General features: G+C 38.2%; 1 protein-coding gene across 1 annotated transcript in view; it reads left to right on the top strand.

The window, feature by feature from the left end:
• The first annotated feature begins 431 nt into the window (after nt 1–431).
• pxdn (peroxidasin) overlaps nt 432–22705 on the top strand; it is a 129328-nt gene continuing 107054 nt past the window's right edge. The window contains exon 1 of the mRNA XM_079833719.1: nt 432–648. Coding sequence (XP_079689845.1) covers nt 464–648 — 185 coding nt within the window. The 5' untranslated portion in view covers nt 432–463. The remainder of the gene's footprint in view (nt 649–22705) is intronic.

Here is a 22705-nt window from a genome sequence, read left to right as displayed (position 1 = left end):
TAATATATGTTATTCAAATCAAAATGTATTTATTTGTATATTTTAAAAATGTCATTTATTTAATAAAATGTTTTTTTATTTTTATTTATCCAAATCAAATATTTATTTTAAATAAAATGTATTTGTTTATTTAGTTCTTTTTATTATTAGCTATTATATTTCTTACAGTGATTTCCTCGGACACCTTAGGCTAGATTAATGGTTGAATGTTTTACAGGGAATCCCAGCTCGGATACTCAGACTACGTACTGCGTACGTACTACGCAAATCCCGGCAACGCACGTACTTTGAAGTGTGTAGTAGGTAAAAGTTTAGTAGGATGGGCTTTTATCGTGAGCGATTGAGGAGGCTCTGATTGGTCTTTCATGCCGTCTAGTACACGGTCTGTAACACTGTAACACTGCCCTGCTTCCCACCGGACTGCTGAATTCCTGCACACTGCTCTCCGGCGCACTGGCTGGTCATGGCGTTGCGGACTGTCCGAAACTTACCCTGCTTTTTAAGTGTACTCGGCGTGTTCCTCCTCAGCAGTGGCCCATACCGGGCGCTCTCATGTCCGAGCCGCTGTTTATGTTTCCGTACCACTGTCAGATGTATGCATTTAAACCTGGAATCAGTGCCCGCTGTTCTTCCTCAGACCACAATCCTGTAAGTTCACTACTTTTCTTTTTTTCTCTGAGAGAACCTGAAACTTTCTTATATGTGCTCACCTGCGTTATCCATCTTAAAAGTTACAAATGTCAGTAATATGATCATTGTTTATGTTTGTGCATTGAGTCAGCGTTGAGCTCATCGCTTGCATACTGAGTACAGATGAGTTTGAGTGGCAGTGTTTCTGATTTACGTTCCTCATCTGGACGAGTCTTTGTTTCGCGGATACAGCGGTTGCGTCTCACAACCTGAACCCTAACCCTACCTAGGCAGCACTGTGGGCGTCACATGCGGGGATCGAGTCTGCTTGATTCAGGCTCAAATGCTGAAAGCACCTCTGATGGCCGAAAATGCCGCACAGTGTGTATATGACAACCGGGCCTGTTCCAATACACACACTTGCGAGCTTAGCAACTGTAAAACATTTGCGATTGTTTTTTATCACTTAATTACAAACATCAGAGATTTATTTTAAAGTGTTATATTGAAGTAGATACTATTGAAAATGTGTGGAAGCTTGTTTCCGCCACTGAATAACACATTTAAAAATGTATTTTCGACTTTTTATCTTGCAATTATGAGTTTATATCTCGCAATTCTGACTTTTCTTGCAATTTTGACTTTCACGTAATTCTGAGTTTATAAGATTTGCGTGTGCAATTCAGAATTGTGAGTTTGTCACTATAGATGGGTGTTTCTGCAACTACGGGCACTTTTGACTATCCCAATTTAAAAAAAAAATCATCCTCTATGAATTTAAATTTTAACCATCACAGTCATATAAAAATGTACACAAAATTGAATGTAGTCGTTAAGATTGATTTTTTTTTTAGTTTTTCGGGTCATCTTAAAAAGTGTCCTTATTTTATATTTTTTTCTTTATTCAATTCAATAAAAATTTAATATATTTAAATAGCTTTTTCAAATTTGATGCAGTTTTGTAAATACTGATATAAAAAAAATATATACAAAATAGGGAATTTCATGTATTTTTCTATGACGTAAAATTTTTACCTTAGATGTCAATTGTTTCCATACACACAAAATATAACATATTTAACTTTTTTATGACAGATGTTGCGATTTCAATGTGTAATTCATAGAGCAGTGCTGCGGTAATGACATCTTGTGTCGGTAAGGACACAATGTTAAAGTGCCACAAAATCAAAAACAGGCTACTGTAGAGAACAACAGTAAAAGTAAAACAAATATTTAAATACTAATAATATAGGCCTACTGAATATTTGTCATTATTTATTTTTACAGTAAACTTTGAATTTGTCTTTACCGCAACACCTACATTTTTTGCGGTAAAGACATGTTTCGGTAATGACATTTTTGCTAATATTTTAGCTAACTGGCAGCTAGCAATGCCTACTATATTAGTTTTGACTCTTAGCATCTTAATATACATTAATTCAAAAGTAATATACATTTATTTTTTTAAATGTAGTTCAAAATACACAATTATTAAGCTGAATGGTAAGGACACACAATAAATACTAGAGCAGAAAAGATTATGTTTACCTTATTTTTTTGGTATCTTGTGAGTGAGGTAGTGTGGTGGCCCAGTCTGTCAGCAATGTGTTCAAGTGATCATTTCTGTTTCCATAGAAACTAGACTTGTTTGTGTTTGATAATTTCGTAATAAAAGCTTTTTTTTCATTGTTGCGGTAAGGACTCAAAAGTGTGGGACAGGCTCATTTATAAAAATAAAAAAAACATAAAAATTATCAGTAAATAATACAAAGAATTTTAAGATGCTGTAAATTAATCTGTATATTAAACAATTCATTTGAAATAATGTCAAATTGTAATAAAATTAGCTAATTTTATGTAGCTCAAAATTGAGACCACAGGTGTGGGACAATAACAAAAATAGTGTTTTGAGCTATAAATGCTTCGTAATATTATATTAAATCAGATTAATCAGTAATTATATTTTTTGTCAAGGTGTGTAATGCCACTGTGAATATATTTACAACAAAAATTTTAACATAATTTTAACATAAATCTAAAATTTCACTGCTGGGACTTAAAAGTGCCCAGAAGTTGCAGAAACACCCATATATATATATATATATATATATTTTTTTTTTTATATATATAATATTGTGACATAAACTCACAATTCAGACTTTTTTTCTAACAAATCCAAGTTTATATCTTGCAATGACTTTATAACTCGCATTTGTGACTCACACAATTCTGACTTTATTACACGGTTGTGAATTTCTGAGTTGATTCTGAATTTATGAATTTATTCTGCCTTTTTTCCTCTCAATTCAGATTTTTTTCTCTCGCAATTTAACTTTCAAGCAATTCTGACTTTATAACGTGTAATAGCGAGTTTATACTATCTCGCAATTCTCCTTTTTTTCTCGCAAATTGTGACTTTCACATAATTCTGACTTTATGACTCCAAATTGCGAGTTTATATCACGTAGTTGCGAGAAAAAAAGTCAGAATTTTGAGATAAAAAGACGCAATTAACTTTTTAAATGTTTATTCTTTGACGGAAACAAGCTTCCATTAAAATCAAAGTGTGTAAATAAAGCTCTTCAAAAAAAATCAACCTGCTCTCAATGGAAAAACGCACATGGCAACATTTTTGCAAAATACGTACCAATACGTGCATATCACTGCAGTTTCCAACAGAAATGAACACTAGAGGCAGTAAAACAGCAAGCACTTTTTATCGTTTTCATACACACTTATGACTACAGGGGTAGATTATGGATCAATGACTTGTTTTCACACGGCTCCTTGCACAATATTATGTTATGACCTACATTTTTTGTAAACGAATACATTTTGGAGTTTGCATCACTTAACCAGCTCCATATGTTCGGCTCGGTAGTTCAGAATTGTACTTGCACTGCTGAGAGCTCGGGTACGAATCCCGTGAAAGACGAGTCACGATAAAAGAGCTCAAAAGACCAGACTTCAAAACACAAGCTAAAATGGCATAGTTACGATTGCATTTGCCACATTTGCTTTTGTTAACACTATCGATAGGTTTAGGGTTCTTGTATGTGTACGTGATTTAATGTGACGGACCATTAAGCTTTTAGCTCCACTCACCGGACATTTCAATTCAGAACTGATACTTACAAAAACCAACGTAATAAACCGTTGGCAGATTCACGCTCATCTGTTCTGGAAAAAAATGAAACACACTTTTAACGCCACTCACTGGACAATTCTCTTTGAAACAACGTATTTTGCCAAAATGTTTCCACTGCAAGTGTGTCTATCGGGTGATCAGAAGTTCTACACACACTTGAGGTTTTCACACCCACTTGAACACTTCAGCCAAATACCAGAAATACGTTATACGAGTGGACAAGGGCAAATACCTGCAATTGTGGGTATTGGTACAGGCTCATATATGAATTCTTCACATTCCCAAAATGTCCTAAATGCTGTCTTGATTGGCAGCACACTAGGTTTTGAAACAGTGGCTCAAAAGCCACTCAAAAGACTAACCGGTCTACGTACAACCCAATACAGACGAGTGTATGACACTGTGTTCTGCTCACGGACCTCAGCACCGACACGGTTAAACAAAACTTTGTGTTGACAGTGTTTGCAAAGAAAGGTCAAAACCTTTGCACGTGTGTTTATCATTATGTGTGGACTGCTGAAGATCAGCTCTTCTACAATGGTTAAAGTGAGTCATGATCACACTGTGTGTGTTTGTGTTGGGCAGTTTTGATTTGGATAGAGCCTATTCATCAAAAACAACATCTTATGATGTGTCTTATCTTACTCCTGCTGTTCACTTTTCATAATCAACATAATTAAATAAAAAAAATAACGGTAACACTTTACAATAAGGTTGTATTAGTTAACATTAGTTAATGCATTAGTTAACATGAACTAACCATGAACAACACTTTGTTAATGTTCATGGTTTGTACATGTTAGTTCACAGGGCATCAACTAATGTTAACATGATTTTAATAATGCATTAGTAAATGTTGAAATTAACATTAACAAAGATAAATAAATGCTTTATAAGTGCAGTTCATAATTAGTTCATGTTAACTAATTTAGTTAACTAATGTTAACTAACGAACCTTATTGTAAAGTGTTACCAAAATAACATTATAATATTTAAACATGAATATGAAACGAAATACCTTTTTGTATGGCTACAACAAGTAGTATAGTAGCCTACAGTACAAACAGGGTTTGCAGTACCTTAAAGAGGTCATGAACTGGCTTTTTTATTTTTGTATACTGTTGTCTGAGGTCAGCTTATGACGTTTGCGTGGTTTTTACATTCAAAAACATCATAATGAATAAGTAATAGGCTATTTTCTGCCATGGTTTTGAGGCTCTCTGAAGAAACGGTCGGTTTTGATGGGCGTGCCACACTGAAGACTTGGAAGTAAACGCCCACGCCTAAGATTTGCATATTTAATGAGCTTCAGCTCCTCTCAGTACATGTGGGCATTGTTGGAGAAACGCTCACAGGACTCGAAAAATATCTTTATCAAACAAACACAATGATATATCTCTCATCCACCCGCGATTGATTGGAATGTTATTTTTTTATTACTTGGCCTGCCTGATCGGTGGATATAACCGCGACCGTACACACACACACGCGCGCGCATGCGCAAGGAAGGAATGTTATTTCACTATTTAAGATAGCCCGTTGGCAGGCCGGTGATACGTTTTGGTAGCCCGTCTGAAAAACAAATAGCCCCGGGACGTTGGGCTTTGCGAGCCCTGGCCCATAACATTACAAGTCCGAGTCTGATCACGAATGAACCAATAACAGCTTCTCCAGCCTGTGACCGCGTGCTAAGGTATGTAATCAATAGATATCAAACCATCTGTGACAATGCAACACTAACACATATAAAAACATGTTTTACTCACATACGTGTGTTGCACCGTTCCTGTCGGATCCAATATAGAAGCACAGCATTGTGTTTTAATCTCAATATGTCTGCCAATCCAGTCTCCACCTGTATCTTGTTTACAATCGTTTCTGCGGTGAAATGAAGCGAACAAACGCGCAATGTCTTACGCACGTGAGCTGGAACCAGCATGTTTATTGCTCTGTATATGATGACGTCAATGCTCGACATATTCTGAGATCTCTCGTTTTCTGGGTCTGGTGTCAATAAAAGCTTTTCTTTGACTAACAAGGACATTTTCAGCTCTGAAACTTACAGGATATTCTTATATCACGATGAACTTTTATATATCAAAAGATTGATTGATTTCTCAATTCATCACCCCCCTCTAACCTAATCCAACCAAGATTATTAGTCTGAATGTTTAGGGGACATCGGCTCTATAGTCTACATTGGTTTAGCTGTTTTGTAGCTGTTTTGTTGGATATTCAATGAAAATGAAATTAAATAATGCCGTAAATTTGTATGAAACCATACATCCAGACAAAAGAATTTCTAAGAAAAAAAACATCATTGGGCCCTATTATTAAAACGTTTTTAAAATAAATTATTCAATTGTTAAATATTTTAAATTCAGTTGATTTAGACATGCTTTTCGTTTTTTAACATTTAATAAAAGCATTAAAACGGATTCCAAAATGTTTTAAACCTAAAGCACAGAATTTAGGAAGAATTAAGCGAATTTCCCTAACTTCTAGGGCCCTAATTTTCTCACTCTGGATCACCTCTTATGGGTTAAAGTGTTGCCTTTGAGGCTTTGAAGTAATTGCAACAGTAACAGCATTGTGTTACACAGTCCTTCCTGACTGACTGATGGATGCATGAATGAATGAGCGGCTTTTTTCAGCAGCTTCTTTAATGACGTCTTTTATGTGGGTCACTGTGTTAAAGGTAGTTTGTCTGTGTCTCGATCTCAACAGGAACAGTATTGAATAACTCATGACTCAATGCATACTACTGTAGAACATCGAACCACACTGTCTTCAGAATTCAGAGCTGGCGTCTTATAGATAGGAAGACAGAAAGTGGATCCCAAATCGCTCCAAATTTGCAATGCATTCCTTGGCTGGTTTTAATAGTCCCATGTGACAGTTGTATGCATTTGTTTCCAGACCCACAATGCATCTGTGCAACTGCAAACAGACAGAGGACTGCATTCAGATTTGTGGCTGATTGCAAAGGAGTGACATAAACTCAACAGGGGTGCGGAGTGCTCTCCATTAGCTTAACTCCACATCTGTCTGCAAGACGCCCATGGAGAAACTAGACTGAACATAATAAGCCTCTTGACTTCAACACTGCGCCAGCCGTCTGTGAAATCCTGAACCGAGGACAGTGCATTATTGTGTCTGTCATTGTGTCTGAGCAATAGGGAAGTGTGCCATAAAGAGCATTTATGGCTCATTGGCAAGACTTTAAGCACTTTTTGAGCCTAAAGGGGACCAATTAAGCCCTTTTACAAACTCTTGATTTTGTTCTTGGGTTCACTGTAAACCCTAACACTGAAAATAATGAAATGGTTTGAGTAGAGCCAACTCAAATTAAACAAATTAGTTCAATCAAATGAACTTTTATGTAGAACTTTTCTTCTTTTGAGTTCACAAAACTGACACATTTGAAGTAATCTGAATTATTTCATTATTTTGAGCTTTATGAACTTGTTTCTTTTAATTTAGACAAACTTAAATTTTACTGGGCTGGGATTATGCTAAGGCTATCAAATCATTGCGTTACCAATTAGCAAGGTAGCATTTATTGATTTAGCTAGTTAAAGCTAGCCAAGTTTTTTACTGAAAATATTTAAGATGATCATTTTAATTTAAATGTATGAATTAGCTTACTCAGTAAAGTGTAATTAAAATATACCAGTACAAAATAAAAATCTGCTAGTTAAACTTCAAATTTCTTAATAAAAAAAAATGTATGTAACTGACTGCCTCATCTTTGGGTTTACAGTGTAGAATAGGATTGAATGTTTTTAAAAAAAAGCACATTATTTTCCCCATATTCTCCATTGTTGCAGCTGGAGCCCCCAAGAGCACATGATATGACTTTTTGCTGTATGTTATTTTTATGATTATTGAAATCGTGAAATGGCCATAAACAATTATTAAATGAACTGCAAAATGTTAAGTTTTCTAATTGATTCTGACAGCACACGAGCTTGCGGCGCCATCGGCCGGACACTATTCGCTTGTTAGCCAGGGTTCAAAGTGCGAGAAAAATCGGCGCTAAAACGTACTCGCCAGTTGCCCGGTAACCTTTTTATGAATGGATGGATTTGAGACATTTATGATTATCAGTGTTAGAAACAGTTGTGTAGGCTACAATGTTTTTAGGATTTTTTGAAAGCTTTCTATTTCAGACGTTCTTTTGAACCTTCTATTCATCAAAGAATCCTGGGGAAAAGTGAGCATATTCAGCATAAGAGACTACTTAAAAAAAAAAGAAGTACATATCCCAGACTGAGCTGTAGTACAGTAAGGCTTTGAATATTAACACCTGAGCACACTTGTGGGTTTGCTACTTTAACAATTAAAAACAGTATAAGGGTAAAAACATGACAGCCAGACATGATGTAAGCAACACAGCTACAACTACTAACATTAATACTGGGTGTGCGAATTATCAAGAACTGACAATAGTCAATCGTATTGATGGCACAGAGGGGCCCCCAAATCAATTTCTGCTTAGGGCCCCATAAGGGCTTGGGCCGGCCCTGCTTTAAGTAACGCTCTGTTTAGTTCCTGTCTCTATGAAGCCCCTCCTTCTGAAAAGCACACTGTGCTCTGATTGGTCGGCTGGAGCAGTGTGTTGTGATTGGTCAAGCTCTTCGAGCGTGTTTGGGAAATGTCCCGTCCTTTACCATAACCGCCTAGCCTGGATGCCAGCCGAACTTAGCCCCGCCCACAACATTTTAGTTCGGGAAGTTCGGTCTGGACTTGATCCGTTGTGGAGCAACTATGCCCGAACAGAAGCTGTTCGGACCAATCAAATTGTCAGGGTGGGCTTTAGACGATGATGAACAGATGAACGTAACGTAATCATCCACGTCACCAAAGAGCGCTTGGGTTGAATTTGTTCTAATCCTAAACTGAGAACTCGTTCGTATGTGCATTCACCTTTACTATTTCTCTCAGAAATGATGATCGTGTTGGTAAGTACTCGGTGTATCCTTAAACTTATCCAGTTTTCACAACAAAACCCACCCAATTGCTACTCAAAACTAGCCCAAAACAAGCCCAATAGCTTTCTGCGGGGAAAAAAATGGCGTTTGGGGGGCAAACCGCAGACTTGGCAACACTGTGTGCAGTTGAGTTCTGTTGATATTTGACAACTAACGTTATGCGTCGCTCCGTTGCTCTGATTGGTTGTAGGTCTATCCAATTGAGGTCTTTCCTGGTTGGGTTGAAACACACCCCATAATCGCAGCCCAATGGAGCAGTATCAGACTCATATTTTGACTAGAATTGAGAATGACAACGTCAGGCTAATAACCGCCAGTTTCAACACACTACTAACTCATTCAACCAGGCCCCGCCCCTTTATTCTGCGTATTAATTATTTAAATGAGGATTATTGTCACGGGTCTGAAAACTCAAGCCTACAATGGAGGCGTTTCATGGAGTTCAGAAACACTGACACTGATATAGAGAAGAACTCCCGCTGGAGGGACTCAAAGGGCAACATTACACACTAAAGAAAGATGGACGTGTGATACTGATGAGTTATACTGTATATTTCAACATTCCTTCTGATGTTTCTGTTTCAAGTCCTTCAGAATTTGAAATCCAAAACTTTGTTTCATATCAAAAGTAACAAGGTACAAAGCTTATTGTGATTAGTGGATGGCAGGTGCACTACAAACAATGTTTCGTCAAGTTTTGTTCATAGATGCTTAGATTATCCAAATGAAGATTCGTTCATCTTCAGAACACAAATGAAGATATTTTCGATCAAATCTGAGGGCTCTCTGACCCCTCCATAGACAGCGGTTTAATTAACTCTTTCCACCATATTCAACAATTTCTTCTAGCCTGTGTCAGACGTAGTGTAAACAGTGCAGCGCTTCCAAAACGCTGGCTTACCATTGGCCGACGCTGTTCACGTGAGCACCACAACACATGCGCGAGTCGTTCTGCCGTAGAACTGGAAAGCGCTGCACTGTTTACACTACGCTGTTGGCACATTGAATAAAGTCGTTATTTTTGTTTGTTTTTTGCTCACAAAAGTATTCTCGCCGCTTCGTAAAATTAAGGTTGAACCACTGGAGTCACATGGACTATTTTAACAATGTCTTCACTGCCTTTCTGGGCCTTGAAAGTGTTCATTAAACAGCTGTCTATGGAGGGGTCAGAGAGCTCTCAGATTTCATCAGAAATATCTTCATTTGTGTTCTGAAGATGAACGAAGGTCTTACGGTTTGGAATGGCATGAAGGTGAACTAACCCTTTAAGGCTCCTGCAAAACAGGAAAATTTGTCTGGTTGTTGAAATTTCGCTGCATCACTAATGCAAAGATCCATATGAGCCTATAGGCCTATTATAACTACAGCAGGTCCTAATGAGCAGATTTAAACAGTCGGATTCAATCATCTGAGAATGAGGACCTGACACCAGTGTGACTGTTTAGTCTGTCTTCATTTCCTGATGTTGATTTACAAAACGGCAATAAAGTAATTCAGTCGTTTCACAGCTTGATAGTTGAAAGGGCTTCTGGCACTTGAGTCTGCAAGTTTGCAGTTACTGTCAATCTTTGGCTTTCCAGGAAAGAGCCTCCCCCCTTACCATATATTATGTAATACAGACAAATGGGGATGGAAGTATTGGCAATAGGATCCGAATGAATATGATCATTTGGGCAGCTTTTCTGACCGTATTATAAAATGGTAGTAAAACGGCAGCAATAGCAGCTTTTAGTGCATGATATTACACCGCATATTGTGCTGCCAGTAATTGATGTTTTGAATGCTCTTGTGATATGAAGCATTGTTTTATAATCCCTTAGAAGGCATGCTTTTGGTTCACATGAGTTCACTATGACAGAATGTTCAGTATGTGTTCAAATGAGCTTAACAACATCCTGCTCCAGTCTGGCACAACTGGACATTGTATCTAAAGAACATCACTGACTACTGCTGGATCGCTTGTTTTCCACCTGCAAAAAGGATTCTGTCAAGCTTTACCTGTTTACCATATGTGAGCGTAGCTAAGGCTACGTTCACACTGTCAGTCCGAATCTGATTATTTGCGTATCCGATCTAAAACTATTGACGTCCACACTGTGTATCGCAACTGTTCAGATCCGATTTGTGTGTCCAGCTCTTTCGTTTTTCTGGAATATCTGCAGTGGTTTCTATGGCAGCGATGTTGCGTTGGTAGGCATAAGCCAAAAACAGCAACAACAACCGCAACACAGAGGGGTTTGCAATACAGATGTTGTCTTATTTACAACATGACATTGTGTAGCCGCTGTGTGCTGGACTACTGCGTCTTCTGAGGCAGTGGCAGAACATGAGACTGGGATGAGCGGCTTTATTCTGTGCTGCCGGTTTCAAAACATGTCTCCGTTATATTGTCGTTTTCTGCTCGACTTTGCAACAACACAAGCTTGTTTCTGCAGCGTCTTTCAGCATGTTTCCTATAAAAACGTCACATAAACCATGCAAAATCCAATCAGAGCGGTCAGACTGAAACAGATTTACATAAATGTGGTTTGAATAGGATTTCAAAGCACATATGAATGTAGCTTGAAAGGGATTTGTAAAACTCGCATTTCATGTGATTTTTGGCCATTGAGACTCGCTAAATCTGATCGGATTTCAATCGAATTCGGATTGACAGTCTAATGTGGCGTTCACACCGGACGCGATTAGCGCGAAGGTGGACGCTTGAACATTTTGAGTTTACTCGCTACTCCAATCGCGCGTGACATTCACTGCACAACAGACGCAAATTCGCGTCATGGGCGGGGCTTCCGCCAGCAGCCCGTCTCGTTGAGAAATGGCTGACATGGGCTGTGTTTACATGTCTGTTTTTTGTTAAAATCTACTGTTAATGTGTGACAAAACGTAGTTTTAAGACTTTTTCAGTCGATAATGTAGTTGTTTAAAGCTCAAATCTGTGGTTTATTTATATAAAGAGTGCCTATTTGAACATTTTATCTGCCGTTTTCGGAGCTGTGAGCTCCAGTGGCTCAGCGCACGTGAAAGCCGGCGAGGGCAACCTTTCCTCGGCCAGTCCTTCTGCCATCTCCCGCTGGCTCTGATGTCTCTGTGGTGTCTCGAGCTATAATTTCTTGTAACGGCCGATCTTTGGTCTCATGGATCTATAATTTGTTCCCTGGCAAATCGTTTAGGCTGAGGGCAAAGTGAAGTTTCATTACTTTATATTTTTAGGCTATAACTGTAAGTTGCAGTTGTAACGTTAGCCTACTAGCACTGACTTTGAATGTTTGACTGAATTGTTTGCTTTATTTCATGTATAGCTTGTTATACATTACTTATACTTTTGTATTATTGATCATGCATAAACTTGCATTTAACAAATAGAGACTGGGTTGTGTTTCATGTCATTTAATGTTATCACAGTGATAATCATATTGTCTGAACCAGATATTAATATACAGATTTTCTCCTCATAGTTGTCACTACTAGAGCAAGCTCCTGATTGGTTAACGTGGCGCGAAATATCCGCCAAAGTTCAGATTTTTAAACTTGAGCGATTCGCGCGATTCCTTCGCGCCGCCTCAATTGTGCGTCACTACATTGACTTAACATGTAAATCACTCGCGCGAATCGCGTCCAGTGTGAACGCACCATAAGCGTAGCCAAAGTTGAAGCTCAGGGACAAAAGAGGCGGGAACTGGCGAACATTTAATGTAGCTTTAACTCACGAATAGCAAAGCAAAAATAAAGCACCAGCCCCTCATGGACGGCTGCAGCATAAACAAACAAAACTGGTTTCAGTTGCTCCCCAGGTAAGTTTGAGATTAGTTTGAGCAAACTCTGTTTTTTAGGGCTCAAGAAGGTGGATTGGTTTTTAGCAGTGTTCATCACCATAGTAACTCTGGAGTAGGGATGGCTCGATACCAAAATTTTGGCTACGGTACGATATTAAATCGATACCACACAGGGTCTGAATTTTGATGCGGGTATTGCGCATAATTTTACTCAGTCTCGCAGGTTTTGGGTTTATGAAGCGGGAAATTAACGCAAATGTTTATTATTAAATGAATCAACAAAGATTATCAAATCAGTCATTTGAAAACTTTCTTGTAAGTAATTTCAGCATTACTGCGCGTCTCCATTCTCTCAAAATGAGCAAATTGCTTCTGGCTTCAAAAGACATCGCACCTGCACTATAAAAGCAATCTGCGCGCTCAGATTCAACACTTTCGCTTTTGTTTCAGGACAGCTGACGGAAATCACTGCCCACTTCTTTTTAAACCTCGCCAATTTGAACATGCGAGCGATTTTATATCATTTCGTAATACATGGTATGGGAGCTAAGAGAGAGTTTTCTTTGCGCTCATACCAACAACAAACAGACAAGCCTAAAGAGCTCGCGCATTCCAAATTAAGTTGTTTTTCCTTAGTCAAATACACACAAAATGATGTCAAAAATGTCAACCTTTAGTGAGTAGTCACATAAACACAGTTGGTTATGTCTTTCGCGGATGTAAATAGTGCAATAGTATGCGTGCAAATATTATGAGGTCTAAACGTCACTGGTTGAAACGAACGGTGGAGATTTCTTTATATTTAAACGATACGATCTTATGTATGAGTGTTGATCAGTAGTGAAAGAAAATAAATGTCTAAATTAGATCGTTTGATTTATGCACTCACCTGTCGATCTCTTACAAGTCAGGAATTAAGTGACCGATGCTTGGCAAGGTTTGATGGTTCTTCAGCAGTTTTATAAGCAAAGTAATTCCAAATTTCACATCTACTCCTCTCTTTATTAATGAGTTTTGTGCGTGTTGAATGAGATTCAACTGCTGTATTCATTTTGTTCTGTTGCCACATTTGCCGGTTTCACGTCAGTTTGGGTAGCGCGCTGCCACCTAGTGGTAAACTTCGGAACAGCAGCATATACCGAAATGAGCAAAATCATGATATCGTACCGTTTGAAATAAAACATATACCGGTATTTTCCCAGTACCGGTATACCGCGCATCCCTACTCTGGAGCAGGTTTTCTTCTGGGTTAGAGAACCCTAACCCTAACCCTAACCCAAACCCAAACTGGACCAATCAGCAGCAAGTAAAGATGCAATAAAGCCACACCCCCTGTATCTCTCGTTCCAAATTAAAGTGAAAAAACTTTACAAACAAAATTTTTCATCTTTTGGTGCTATTTATTTATTATATTTATATTATATGAATTATAATTACTTTTAATTCATATAATATATTAATATAATTATTATATTCATTGACAAGTAGCCAAATATTAATATAAATATAATACATGCATTCATAATTCTTTTAAACAACGTGCATTCATTTGAGCTCTTTGTGAACCTGTAATTATTATTATTAGGCATATTTCTTTGATTGACACATTTCTTTGATTGATATAGTCAGATATTCTTTCAGCTGCAGCAGAAGTGTTTATTCCTGCTGTGTAAACGCATTTGATTTCATGATCATTTTAAAATCGATCTCTCAATCTTCAGAAGAGAAGTCAATCAAACGGACACTGTGATTGGCTGTTTGCCGTACGTGTGACACTTTCAGGTGCATGAGTTAATCGCAAACTCTGGATTAAACCTGAGTTGACAGAGAAAGTTTATACCAAGCTTTGAGAGACTGTTGAACTTGATCTAAACCAGGTTGGATTTATCTAGATTTTTCAACTCTAAACCTACTCTGAAACTCAGAGTTTGTTCAGTTAGCTTCATGCAACAGGCCTTGGGCCTGTACCATGATGGTAGTCTAACAAACTCAGGGTAACAGGATTAGTTTTGAGTTGACAAAACCAAACCAATCAATTCAGGCTTTGTTGGTCCCATGATGCTGATCGTTTCTCTGTAAACTCAGGCTTTGATCCTGAGTTCAGCTGTGACATCAGTAGTGAACAGCCAATCACACGCTGTGGATCAACTGAGATTCACTTCTCGATATTAAGAATTTAAACAAATTTACTCAGTAAGAAGAAAAGAGCTGTCTATGAAAGAGGACATCTTTAAGAAAATATTCACTACGTCAATGCAAGTCAAAGTTATGAAGTTAGTTTAGTTGAGAGAGAATTGAACATTTAAGCTCACATGTAGTCATTTTTATAGCTTTATTTATAGATTTTAAAGCTTATTTGTGTGACCTTTATACAGTATAGGCTATTTATATTAATAGTAACTAAGTGCTTATTAATGATTGATTTACTAAAATGATACATGTGTAATTGATTAAGGGTATAATAATTACATAAATGATATCTAAATCATTATTATCTTTTATAAATAAGCATTGCTAAAAGCCAGACGCTTTAGTCTTTAAAACCCATTTGCTCTGTAGTGACCTTTAATTTGGAGTAGAAACAGGGGGCGTGACTTTATTGCATCCGAGGTGTCACTTTGCTCACAGCTGATTGGTCCAATTTCAGTTTGAGATCTCTTATCCAGAACATAACCTGTCCTGGAGCAGGTTAGCCGTGGAGCGTAAGTTACTATGGAGATGAACACTGCTAAAAGCCAAACCACTTTAATGGTACCTAAAGTCCAGGATTGGCACAAACTAAGCGTAAACATATCTGGCTAGCCAGCTAAACGGGCTTCATGGTGTAGGCCCCGGGTCCTCTCTCGTCCTTCACTGTCGTCACTCCTCCTTTTTTTCCTTCCGGAGCTCCTCCGTGAGAGACGCGAGACTCCCTTCCCTCAGCTTACCACAGTGACAGTATTGCTTTATATGATTTTTTTAGATGATCAGATGATGAACAATGACAGCCCAGGCTCATTGGATAAACGTGCCTGTAGTAGCAATGTTGTGACAAAATGCTAAATACGTTGCATTGTGCATGTTTCGTGACAGTTTTAAAGTGAAAGAGTCACTGCAGTTCTGAATTGAAATGTCAAGTGAGTGGAGCTAAAAGTGTAATGCTCCATCACGTTAAATAAGGCACATCTACACTAAACCCTAAAATATGTATTTCTTCAAAGTACAGGAGTTCTAATCCCCACAGTGGATACATAAGAGGCTCATATTTCATATTAAAGACATAGACATAGAAATTGATATCACAGATAAAAAGCATAGATTTTTATACATTTTTTAAAACCTTTCTAATGATTTATAGTCATAGGCTGTCTGCATATTAACAGGTAACCCATATTTTTTTGGTAAAATAAGTTTTCTGTAAAATATTATTATTATTATTATATAGTTATATTTATTCTTAAATGCTCTATTTTACATTTTTAATAATGAAAATGTTATTTTAATAGTAATACTTTTTATTTTATTTAGTAATAATAATAATAATCATAATTATTATTAGTCATATTAATATATAAACACAAAATGTTATATACACACTTTTCATTTGTAAAAAAAAAAAAAGAATAATCGCATTTTAAATCGCAATCGCAATTTTAACCATAATAATCGCAATTAGATATTTTCCCCAAATCGTGCAGCCCTAATATACACTACATCGCCAAAAGTTTTGGGACGGCTGCCTTTACATGCACATGAACTTTAATGACATCCCATTCTTAATCCGTAGGGTTTAAAATGGAGTTGGCCCACCCTTTACAGCTCTAACAGCTTCAGCTCTTCTGGGAAGGCTTTCCACAAGGTTTAGGAGTGTGTTTATGGGAATTTTTGACCATTCTTCTAGAAGCGCATTTGTGAGGTCAGGCACTGATGTTGGACGAGAAGGACAGTCGCTCTAATTCATCCCAAAGGTGTTCTATCGGGTTGAGGTCAGGACTCTGTGCAGGCCAGTCAAGTTCCTCCACACCAAACTCGCTCATCCATGTCTTTATGGAGCGACGCTTTGTGCACTGGTGCGCAGTCATGTTGGGACAGGAAGGGGCCGTCCCCAAACTGTTCCCACAAAGTTGGGAGCATGAAATTGTCCAAAATGTCTTGGTATGCTGAAGCATTAGGAGTTCCTTTCACTGGAACAAAAGGGCCAAGCCCAACCCCTGAAAAACAACCCCCACACCATAATCCCCCCTCCACCAAACTTTACACTTGGCACAATGCAGTCAGGCAAGTCCCGTTCTCCTGGCAACTGCCAAACCCAGACTCGTCCAACGGATTGGCAGACAGAGAAGCGTGATTGGTCACTCCAGAGAACACGTCTCCACTGCTCTGGAGTCCAGTGGTGGCGCGCTTTACCCCACTGCATCCCACGCTTTGCATTGCACTTGGTGATGTAAGGCTAGGATGAGCTGCTCGGCCATGCAAACCTCTGTCACAATGGTAGACATTGTAAACAGAATGTATGGTCACAATTTTAAATAGGGTACTACTGGTATAAACTTCTTATATTTTATATGTACAATAAGCAGAATAATTGCAACAACAAAAAAGTTGAGATTTTTATAGCATTTTAATTTTAGTCATACTATCTTGAATATTGTTCTGTTGTCTAGTTTTAGTAGCCAAAATTTTTTGTTTTTGCAGAATGCTGTCTTATATACTCTCTGATATAATAAAATAATGATAATTCTTAGAGGTCTTGTATTTGGGGACGGAAAAACAGAAATCTGAATACAAAATTTGGTTTATTGCCTCTCTTTAAACATTATTATTTCAGCAAAATCCAATATTGATTGATCTCTAATTTGTATGTAATAATGATATGTCTTCTTTTTTTCTTCTTCTTCTTCTTCTTCTTCTTCTTCTTCTTCTTCTTCTTAATATTATTATTGTATAGGTTCTGCACGAACATGCCATTGTGTTGGTCTTAAAAGGGTCTTAAACAGTCTTAGTTAAGATAAGATAGCCTGTGTTAAACATTTCAAGAATGTGCTTATGAATTGCTCACCTGGATTCAAAGATTGTGCTAGTGTTGTACATTTTCATAATAATATACACTTACAATTAGGTAACCATTAACCAAAGATAAGCTGTTCTGTTGGACAGCATAGTAAATGGAAGAAATATGCTATTTTCAGGCATGTATATTTACATACTTGTGGAAATATCAAAAGCAAAATAGACAACTGTTGGGGTCTTTTAAAGGGTTAGTTCACCCAAAAATGAAAGTTCTGTCATTAATTACTCACCCTCATGTCGTTCTAGACCTGTAAGACTCACTCATCTTCAGAACACATATGAAGATCTTTTTTTATCTTTTTGTCCCTTCGTTGAAGCTCAAACGTGCTGCGTAGCACGAGAATGAACCTCATTGGTTCTTGCTGAAGCTCAAACGTGATGCGTAACACGAGAATGAACCTCATTGGTTCTTGCGGAAGCTCAAACGTGATGCGTAACACGAGAATGAACCTCATTGGCTCTTGCTGAAGCTCAAACGTGCTGCGTAGCACGAGAATGAACCTCATTGGTTCTTGCTGAAGCTCAAACGTGCTGCGTAGCACGAGAATGAACCTCATTGGTTCTTGCTCAAGCTCAAACGTGATGCGTAACACGAGAATGAACCTCATTGGTTCTTGCGGAAGCTCAAACGTGCTGCGTAGCACGAGAATGAACCTCATTGGTTCTTGCTGAAGCTCAAACGTGCTGCGTAGCACGAGAATGAACCTCATTGGTTCTTGCTCAAGCTCAAACGTGCTGCGTAGCACGAGAATGAACCTCATTGGTTCTTGCTCAAGCTCAAACGTGATGCGTAACACGAGAATGAACCTCATTGGTTCTTGCTGAAGCTCAAACGTGATGCGTAACACGAGAATGAACCTCATTGGTTCTTGCGGAAGCTCAAACGTGATGCCTAACACGAGAATGAACCTCATTGGCTCTTGCTGAAGCTCAAACGTGATGCGTAACACGAGAATGAACCTCATTGGTTCTTGCTGAAGCTCAAACGTGATGCGTAACACGAGAATGAACCTCATTGGTTCTTGCGGAAGCTCAAACGTGATGCGTAACACGAGAATGAACCTCATTGGTTCTTGCGGAAGCTCAAACGTGATGCGTAACACAAGAATGAACCTCATTGGCTCTTGCTGAAGCTCAAACGTGATGCGAAACACAAGAATTAACCTCATTGGCTCTTGCTGAAGCTCAAACGTGATGCGTAACACCAGAATGAACCTCATTGGTTCTTGCTGAAGCTCAAACGTGATGCCTAACACGAGAATGAACCTCATTGGTTCTTGCTGAAGCTCAAACGTGATGCGTAACACCAGAATGAACCTCATTGGTTCTTGAGAAGCTCAAATGTGATGCGTAACACGAGAATGAACCTCATTGGCTCTTGCTGAAGCTCAAACGTGATGCGTAACACAAGAATGAACCTCATTGGTTCTTGAGAAGCTCAAACGTGATGCGTAACACGAAAATGAACCTCATTGGCTCTTGCTGAAGCTCAAACGTGATGCGTAACACGAGAATGAACCTCATTGGTTCTTGAGAAGCTCAAACGTGATGCGTAACACGAGAATGAACCTCATTGGTTCTTGAGAAGCTCAAATGTGATGCGTAACACGAGAATGAACCTCATTGGCTCTTGCTGAAGCTCAAACGTGATGCGTAACACGAGAATGAACCTCATTGGTTCTTGAGAAGCTCAAACGTGATGCGTAACACAAGAATGAACCTCATTGGTTCTTGAGAAGCTCAAACGTGATGCGTAACACAAGAATGAACCTCATTGGTTCTTGAGAAGCTCAAACGTGATGCGTAACACGAGAATGAACCTCATTGGTTCTTGCTGAAGCTCAAACGTGATGCGTAACACGAGAATGAACCTCATTGGTTCTTGAGAAGCTCAAACGTGATGCGTAACACGAGAATGAACCTCATTGGTTCTTGCGGAAGCTCAAACGTGATGCGTAACACGAGAACGAACCTCATTGGTTCTTGCGGAAGCTCAAACGTGATGCGTAACACGAGAACGAACCTCATTGGTTCTTGCGGAAGCTCAAACGTGATGCGTAACACGAGAATGAACCTCATTGGTTCTCGCACGTCAAGCGAACATGCTTGAGCTTCAGTTTACCAGTTAGTTGATGAATGTTTAATATGTGAATAAAAGCCTAAATTCAATCTGTTCATCATATAAAACGATCATATCTGTTCGGAAAATGTGGCCTAAAGCACTCAATTCATATGGATTCATATTGATCTCTTTATGAACTTTTTGAAGTATCAAAGTGGTAGTTGCGTAGCTGTCAATGGAGGGATAGAATGCTCTCAGTTTCGAAGATAAACGAAAGTCTTACAGGTTTGGAAAAACATGAGGGTGAGTAATTAATGACAGAATTAAAACTTTGCGGTGAACTAACCCTTTAAGACAGCATTTGTATTATTACATTGAGGAACACATCTTGCTTTATTCAGAGGCGTCAACATATCTGAGAAGTGTCACCAGGATCCAAAATTCATCCATGTGTCGCCAATATAATTTCCTAAACAGGGAATTTATCTGCACAGGTAAAAGTTGAGTTCCCATAAACAACTTCACATATTCTTTTAAAAACACAAATTCTTCAGATAGCTTGCTAAAGTTTTGATACAATATCATCATTTTTACCAGGTTATCTACATTATTGGCTACATGTTTAAAAGAAGATTAACAATTTGAAGAACTGTTTGTCCGTCCTCTTCCAGAAACTTTGGCCGTCAGTTGGTTTTCTCAGAGAGGATCTGTCGAGTCCGAGAGAGTGAGTAAGGAAGAGGGAAGCGGCATTGTGTGGAATTTGCTGCAGTCAGGTTTTGTCAGGCATTCATTCTCAGTGCCATTGTGGAATGCAAAGCCAGTAAAATCCCTAAAGCTTTGCTAATTTGCACAGAGGAGATATGGACCCAGATAGTTAATAAAAGAACACTCCTGTGTCTCTCTTCCTGCGCCAGAGCTGCGGGCAGAGCTTGATACTCTATTCCAGCATTAAAAAGAAGCTGAAAGTGAGGCCTTATGTAGAGACTTTGGACTTCTATGAGCCGAGTGTGAGCACTTTATAATGCAGGGTGCTAGAGCGTAAATTAAGACTCGTTCTTGTTTGGCTTAAGAGATCCAACCAGCGATTCCCTAGATGATCCTTGGCAGTCCATCTAAAGCTTTTGTTTGACAGTAAATTATTGGTTTTGCTGCACTCAATGTTTTGTACATGACAAACACATGTACACTTTGTCTGGCCAGCTGATTGTGTGGCATTTGTTAAGTCCGTATATCAGGTTGAATTCATGCTGAATGTTAAAGAGTGACTTTGGAAGAGCGTCTTTTAACCCTTTAAAGCCTCACATTATATCGATTATGATCAAAACTTTGCCGAAAAACCTGTTTCATACAATCTACTACAGTCCTTCTGTCGTCTGTTGTTTCGATAACTTATTTCATTAATAATATTTCAAGACGAACAAGATGTGAGTATCAAATATGATAATCAGGCTTTTGAGAAAGGTTTATTTGTTCATCTCTCAATCATCATTAGCCATGTTTACAATTACATGCACACTTTTTTGTCATTCCGATTGAAAGATTCGGTGGACTGTTTACATGAGACTTTATCTAAACCGATCTGGTGTTTACATGTGCTGACCCTCAATCGGAATCATTTTGTGACATGTGCACACAGTTTGTCTGCCGCATCAGATTCGTAACGTTGCCAGTTATAGTAACTGCGATGTTCGTGGATCAACAGGAATACGGTGAAACTTGAATGAAAGCATTCAAGACGTGCTCCGCATCATTACTAATAACGTTAGATACATCGCCTACTAAACGCATAGATATTTCAGATGATCATTCAGATGAAATATACCATAATCACAGAGGTATAAATATTAACAAAAGTAATTAAAGTAGACAGTGGGTAATGTTACTTAACCAATTTGAAGCAGTTGGTGAACTTTTTTTATATATATAACTTACGAGAAACAGAGAAATGTCGACACGTCCTCTCCAGCAGCTTGAATGATCCCTGTTGCCATGGCAACTCTCAACGGCCACCAGGACTATACTCTAATATTTATTATTTGTTGTAAAGTGTAAGAATCGCCTCAGAAAAATTAACTCTTCTGTCAGGCGCAGTTGAAGCCTATAGGACAAACGCTGTCAAGAAATGCTGTAGCCAGGCTATGTCTGTGTCATTATTCCAACATTATGTTCATAACTTGTTACGAAATAAAACGTTTAATACAGAAAAATTTACTTTCCTCTCTCGTCAACATTAGCCTGGTGTGAGCGCAGTGCGCGCTCTTCAGTGGTGGAGGCAAACGCTGTATATCACGTCACAGAAGACCGTACACGCACAGTAGAGCCATAGAAAAAGAGAGTTGCGGCACTCTTTGATCTCGCTGCCACGAGGTCACATGGTTCATGGAGCTCTCAATAGTTCCAAACAACTCCGCTGTCAATCTGTTTGAATAGGATTAAGCAGGACAGACAGCAGTTTCACTATATATGCAGCAATTTCTGGTAAATATTAACACAATATGTGCATCGACTTCGACTTGGCTTTACAGTAGCATTTTATTCTGGAGAAATAAAGAAGAGATAACGTTAATCTTTTTTTTTTGAGTGATCTGGTTATTTTATTTGGGTCATGTGAGTGCATGATTTTACAGCGTTGAGTGTTGTAGCCAATCACGGGCATTTCTGTTGACCAGTCATATGTTTAATTTACCAGGAATGAGAATCCATATCGATCAAAACAAGTTTTATAGAGTCTCTAAACGCTGAATGAATTTTAGTGCAAGTTTATGTTTGACACAATTCTTCCCATCATCTACAAATCCTCTCATCATAACAAACAAAGCATAGAAACAATTTAAATAAAGATTTATTGTGAAGTTTAGTCAGAAGTTTTTTGTTTTTCATGAGACTGTGATTTTCCCTACAATTAGCCTATATATTTAACACTTCAGTACAAATAAAATAACAAAAATAGATATTTTAATGTTATAATAGTGATTTGATGATCTATAGCATTTTTTCTCTTTTTTTTATGAATTTTTAATGAGTCAATAAGTGTTCCTCTTCCGCCATC

The sequence above is a fragment of the Gobio gobio genome, assembly GCF_949357685.1.
Source record: "Gobio gobio genome assembly, chromosome: 13".
Classification (NCBI taxonomy): domain Eukaryota; kingdom Metazoa; phylum Chordata; class Actinopteri; order Cypriniformes; family Gobionidae; genus Gobio; species Gobio gobio.
This window is presented reverse-complemented; position numbering and strand designations above follow the sequence as displayed.